At 67.0% G+C, this 5,625-nt stretch overlaps 1 protein-coding gene and 1 long non-coding RNA gene across 4 annotated transcripts; one reads left to right on the top strand and one right to left on the bottom strand.

Annotated features, from left to right (window-relative positions):
• The first annotated feature begins 170 nt into the window (after nucleotides 1-170).
• On the top strand, nucleotides 171-4,980 carry LOC113941302 (6-phosphofructo-2-kinase/fructose-2,6-bisphosphatase). 3 transcript variants are annotated; one of them, XM_027632467.1, is made up of 14 exons: nucleotides 247-367; nucleotides 1,108-1,233; nucleotides 1,315-1,411; nucleotides 1,505-1,571; nucleotides 1,673-1,747; nucleotides 2,259-2,315; nucleotides 2,432-2,553; nucleotides 2,632-2,839; nucleotides 3,521-3,667; nucleotides 3,748-3,852; nucleotides 3,937-4,070; nucleotides 4,187-4,245; nucleotides 4,693-4,757; nucleotides 4,870-4,980. In XM_027632467.1, the coding sequence occupies exons 1-14, from the start codon at nucleotides 340-342 to the stop codon at nucleotides 4,927-4,929; spliced, it is 1,350 nt and encodes a 449-aa protein (XP_027488268.1). In that variant the 5' UTR covers nucleotides 247-339; the 3' UTR covers nucleotides 4,930-4,980. The 3 variants fall into 3 exon arrangements, with proteins under 3 accessions (XP_027488267.1, XP_027488268.1, XP_027488269.1); XM_027632468.1 differs by lacking the exon at nucleotides 247-367 and adding an exon at nucleotides 462-549; XM_027632466.1 differs by lacking the exon at nucleotides 1,505-1,571 and having other exon boundaries at nucleotides 171-367.
• A 26-nt stretch (nucleotides 4,981-5,006) lies between these two features.
• On the bottom strand, nucleotides 5,007-5,343 carry LOC113941304. Its single transcript, XR_003525647.1, has 2 exons — nucleotides 5,205-5,343; nucleotides 5,007-5,124 (listed from the first exon to the last, which is right to left on the bottom strand). It is a non-coding gene; the product is annotated as an uncharacterized LOC113941304 (long non-coding RNA).
• Between the last annotated feature and the right edge of the window lie 282 nt (nucleotides 5,344-5,625).

Genomic DNA, 5,625 nt, shown 5'->3' on the forward strand with positions numbered 1-5,625 from the left:
GGGGGGGGCAGGACTGGGACCCCCAAAGGGACAGGATGGGGACCCCCGAGGGGACAAGATCTGGTCACCCGGGGGGGGTGGGACTGGGCCCCCCAAGGGGAAAGGATTGAGACCCCGAGAGGGGGAGAATCGAGATTGAACAGGACCGGGACCCCCAAAGGGAACGGAACCGGGACCCCCGGGGGATGGGACTGAGCCCCCCAAGGTCACAAGGCCAAGCCCCCGCGGGGGGGCCGCTCTGCCCCCCCAGCCCCTCCCCGCCTGGCCCCGGGCCAGAGTGTAACGTTACCTGCGACCTTCCCGGGGGGCACCGCCGGCACCGCCTGATCCCCCCCAAAAATGGAGGAGAAATCCCCCAAAATCCCAGGTAGGGGGTGGGATGGGCTGGGGGGACACCCCGGGGGCGGTGAGCGGTCAGTGACCGCGGGGACAGGGACAGGGACAGGGACAGAGGGCACGGCCATGGCGGCGGCACCGCAGGGGCTGGCACGGCCCCCCCGGCCAGAAATGGGGGGGTCCCTGAGCCCCCTGCCCGCTGAGACGGGGGGGGTGAGTGTGGGGGGGGGAATTTGGGGGTGGGGGGAACACACCTGTGCCCCTGAGGGGGGCAAATTCTGCCCCCCATGCACCCTACAGGTGTAGGGGGTTCCTCCCGTCCCCTGGGGGGTCCCACTCCTGTCCCTTTTGGGGTCCCTCTGGGGGTCCCATCCTGTCCCTTTGGGGGTCCCAGTCCCCCCTTGGGGATCAGGAGTCCCGTGGGGGTGGGAAACTCCGGGATGAGGAGGAAAAGAGGAACAAGGCTCCCCTCCAAAAAGGGGCACAAGGGACCCCCCTGAGCCCTGCTGGGCTGGGGGACCCTCAACCCTACAGTGTCCCCCCTCCCCCTGGGCTGGGGGGGCTCCCTGACCCCCCCCCGGGGTTGGGGAACCCCCTGTCCCCCTCCCCTTCCCCCAGGATTCCCCCCTGTGCATTAGGGGGGGGATTTGCCCCCCTGGGGGCAGGTTGTTCTCCCCCCCACTGGGGCACAGGAGGGATTTGGGGGTGCAGAACCGACTGGGGGAGGGGGTCACACCGCCGTGACCCCCCTCAAACGCTCCCCCCCCCCAGCCTGTGTCCCCCAGTTCACCAACTGCCCCACCATGGTGATCCTCGTGGGGTTGCCCGCCCGGGGCAAAACCTACATCTCCCGAAAACTCACCCGCTACCTCAACTGGATCGGGACCCCCACACGGGGTGAGTGTTTTTGGGGCGCTGGGGGGGGGTGCGGGGAAGGTTTGAGGACCCCCTAAAGCCCCCCCCCGACCCCTCCCGCAGTGTTCAACGTGGGGGAGTATCGCAGGGAGGCCGTGCCCAGGTACGAGAACTACGAGTTCTTCCGCCCGGACAACCCCGAGGGGATGGAAATCCGCAGGTCAGAGGGGGGGGTTTGGGGCGAGGGGGGTATTTTGGGGTGTATTTGGAGGGGGGGCACAGCTAAGAGGCCCCCCCGTCCCCAAATTCCCAGGCACTGCGCCCTGGCCGCCCTCAAGGACGTCCGGACCTACCTGAGCTCTGAGGGGGGGCAGGTGGCGGTAAGACCCCCCCCCCAGGGATACAACAACCCCCACAAGGGGTAAAAGAGCCCCCCCAAATTTTGGGGGGGGTCCAAACTGCCCCCCCAACCCCTCCCCAGGTGTTTGATGCCACCAACACGACGCGGGAGCGGCGGGATGTGATCCTGCAGTTCGCCAAGGAAAACGGGTACAAGGTGCAGCTGGGGGGGCACCAGGAATTTTGGGGGGTTACGGACTGAGGGGGGGTCTAGAGCACAGTTTGGGGGTGGTCCTGGTTTGGGGGTGTCCGCAGTACGTGGGGGGTGACACTGTTTTGGGGGTGTTGCAGTTTGGGGGGGCGGTGGCACCATTTTGGGGGTGTCACGGCACAGGGGGTGTCACATTATGGGGGGGTTGTCGCTGTTTTGGGGGTGTTCACCATATGGGGGGTTGGTGGCACTGATTTGGGGGGTGTCACAGCCTGAGGGGGGTGTTGGCACTGGTTTGGGGGTGTCACAATATGGGAAGGGCAGTGACACCACTCTGGGGGTGTCACAGCTGGGGGGAGCAGTGACAGCTTTTGGGTCTCACAGCACGGGGGGGGTTGGCACCAATTTGGGGGTGTTGCCGTTTTGGGGGTGTCAGAGCCTGAGGGGGGGTTTGGCACTGCTTTGGGGGTGTCACCACACGAGGGGGGCACCGTTGCCCCCTTTTCTCCCCCCCCAGGTCCTGTTTGTCGAGTCCATCTGTAACGACCCCGCCATCATCGAGGAGAACATCAAGGTGAGACCCCGGGGAGGGGGTGGGACAAGGAGGTGACACCCCGGGGGTCACACCCAGGACCCCGGGGGGGTGTCAGGCCGCGTGTGCCCCCCCAAAAAACCCGTTTTCCCCCCCAGCAAGTGAAGCTGAGCAGCCCCGACTACAAGGGCCGCGTGCAGGAGGAGGTGGTGGCCGATTTCCTGCAGCGCATCGAGTGCTACAAAACCACCTACGAGCCCCTGGACGACGAGCTGGACAGGTGGGACCACCCCCTGTGCCCCCCCCGGGCCGGGACACCCCCCCCCCCCCCCCCCCCCCGGGCCTCCCCCCCCCCCAGCGAGCTGTCCTACATCAAGATCTTCGACGTGGGCGTGCGGTACCTGGCGAACCGGGTGCAGGGCCACGTGCAGAGCAGGACCGTGTACTACCTGATGAACATCCACGTCACCCCCAGGGCCATCTACCTGAGCCGCCACGGGGAGAGCCAGCTCAACCTCAAGGGCAGGATCGGGGGGGACTCGGCCCTGTCCCCACGGGGCAGGCAGGTGGGGACAGAGGGGGCACAGACAGGTGGGGACCGAGGGGCTGGGGGGCACAGAACAGCTCAACCTGAGGAGCAGGATCAGGGGGGACTCGGCCCTGTCCCCATGGGGCAGAGAGGTGGGGATGGAGGGGCTGGGGGGCACAGACAGGTGGGGACAGGGGGGCGGGGGGGCACAGACAGGTGGGGACAGGGGGGGGGGGGGGCCGAGACCGCCTAACTTTGGGGGGGGGGGGGGGGGGCACTCAGGGCTGTCCCCATGGGGCAGGCAGGTGGGGACAGAGGGGCAGAGCCAGCTTAACCCACAGGGACACTCTGGAGGGGGACACCCAGGGCTGTGGGGACAGGGAGGGGTCAGAGCCACAAAAGGGCGGAGCTTCCAGAAGACCACACCTCGATGTGTAAATTAACATTCTGAAGCCACACCCACAGGGGGGTGGAGCTCCCAGAACCCCACACCTTCCACAGGTGTGGTTCAGGACACGCCCCATCCCTCTGGGGTGAGGGGGGTGCCCAGTGAGAGCCACCCCCCAAAATGCCCCCCATCCCTCTGGGGTGTGCTCAGAGGGCCCAGCGAGAGCCACGCCCCAAGGTGTGGGGACTGTCCCTCTCGGTGATCCCCCCCAAAAGGGGGACTGTCCCGTCCCCCCCAGTGTCCCCCAGCCTCAGCCCCGCCCCCTCCCAGTATGCCCAGGCGCTGGCCCAGTTCATCCGCAGCCAGAGCATCCGGGAGCTGAAGGTGTGGACGAGCCACATGCGACGCACCATCGAGACGGCCGAGGCGCTGGGGGTGCCCTACGAGCAGTGGAAGGCCCTCAACGAGATCGACGCCGTGAGCCACGCCCTGGTTTTGGGGAGGAAGGGGGGGGCACAGGGCACAGCCCGGCCCCCCCTGACCCCCCCATCCCGCAGGGGGTGTGCGAGGAGATGACCTACGAGGAGATCCAGGAGCGCTACCCCAAGGAGCTGGCGCTGCGCGACCAGGACAAGTATCGCTACCGTTACCCCAAGGGCGAGGTACCCCCATGCCCCCCGTGCCCCTGGGACCCCCGGGGGGGCCGCAGGGCCCCGGGGACCCCCCCCCTGACGCCCCCTCCGCAGTCGTACGAGGACCTGGTGCAGCGGCTGGAGCCCGTGATCATGGAGCTGGAGCGGCAGGAGAACGTCCTGGTGGTGTGTCACCAGGCCGTGATGCGGTGCCTGCTGGCCTATTTCCTGGACAAGAGCGCGAGTGAGGCCCTGGGGACACTCTGGGGACACTCTGGGGACACTGGGGACGCTCTGGGGACGCTCTGGGGACACCCCAGGCCTGCTGTCCCCCCACCTCATCTTATTCTCCCCCCCCCCGTGCGCTGCCCCACCTCAAGTGCCCCCTGCACACGGTGCTCAAGTTGACCCCCGTGGCTTATGGTGAGCAGGGGGGTGTCCCCCCAAAATGGGGAGTGTCACCCCCAAACGGGGACAATCCCCCCCAAAATAATGACTGTGTCTGTCCCCCAAGTGTCCCAACCCAAAATGGGGACAGTCCCCCTCAGAATGGGACTGTCCCTCCAATGTCCCCCCCCAAAATGGGGACCATGACCCCAAAAGGGAACTGTTCCCCTGGTACCTACCCCCAAAACAGGGACAATCCTCTCCCCAAAACTGAGACAGTGCCCCAGCAAAGGTGACTGTCCCCCCTGTGACCCTCCCCAAAATGGGGACCATCCCCCCTGGTGTCCCCCCCAGATGAGGGCTGTCCCTGCCCTGTGACCCTCCCCAAAATGGGGACCATCCCCCCTGGTGTTCCCCCCAGATGAGGGCTGTCCCTGCCCTGTGACCCTCCCCAGAACAGGGACAATCCCTCTCCCTCCCCAGGCTGTGAGGTCGAGTCCATCTTCCTCAACATCGAGGCCGTCAACACCCACCGGGAACGACCCCAGGTGAGAGCCCCCCCCCCAAAAGAGGGTGCACACCCCACTAACACCCCCCAGAGATTGGGGGGTGTTACATTTTGGGGACGTCCCCCCAAACCCCCATTTCCTCACCCCACAGAACGTCGACATCAACCGCACGGCGGCCGACGCCCTCAACACCGTCCCCGAGCACTTCTGAGGGTCCCTGGGGAAGGATGGGGGGTCCCCCAGGGCAAAGGGGGGTCCCCCCCAAAAAATAAACCTCGTAACACTGAGCCTGGACAGTGGGGGGGGGGGGCTGCACACCAAGGGGGAACCTTTATTTTGGGGGGGCCTTGGGGGCCGTGGCCTCGTTGTGTTGACTCGTCCAGAACTTGGGGCTCTTCCCCTGCACCTGGGTGGGAGTAAAACGGGGGGGTGGGGGGTCAAATGGAGCCCCCCAAAACCCAGAGAGCCCCCCCAGCAGGGCCTCACCTTCGCCACGAAGTTCAGGATGTCCTCCTTGGAGGTCTCCTCGGCCGCCCGGGGCCCCCACTGGAAGCTGAACTGAGGGGGGTCCACCAGGGGGATGGGGGTGATCTTCAGGTACCTGGAAGGGGGGGGAGGTTTTGGGGGGTCCCAGGGGGGTGTCCAGTGCTCCCCAGCCCCGTGACGGACCCCTCGAGCCACGGGGGGGCTTTGAGGGGTGCAGGGTTTGCTCTGCGGTGTGGTATAAACAGCCCGGCCGGGCTGGCGCCGGGGCTGCTCTGGGCACACCGGGGGGGCCCCCACCCCAAAACCCACCAGACCCCACCCCAAAACCCCCCCGGCCCCATCCCAAAACCCCCCAGACCCCACCCTGAACTCCCCCAGACCCCACCCCAAACTCCCCCAGACCCCACCCCAAAACCCCCCA

Source organism: Corapipo altera, unplaced genomic scaffold, assembly GCF_003945725.1.
Source record: "Corapipo altera isolate COAL_440 unplaced genomic scaffold, ASM394572v1 60592, whole genome shotgun sequence".
Lineage (NCBI taxonomy): Eukaryota > Metazoa > Chordata > Aves > Passeriformes > Pipridae > Corapipo > Corapipo altera.

Coding starts and splice junctions, on each gene's coding strand:
- LOC113941302 (XM_027632466.1), top strand. CDS start 186: ATGGGACTGAGCCCCCCAAGGTCACAAGGCCAAGCCCCCGCGGGGGGG. Junction 1,234..1,314: donor GATCGGGACCCCCACACGGG/GTGAGTGTTTTT, acceptor CCCCTCCCGCAG/TGTTCAACGTGGGGGAGTAT. Junction 2,316..2,431: donor TCATCGAGGAGAACATCAAG/GTGAGACCCCGG, acceptor TTTCCCCCCCAG/CAAGTGAAGCTGAGCAGCCC.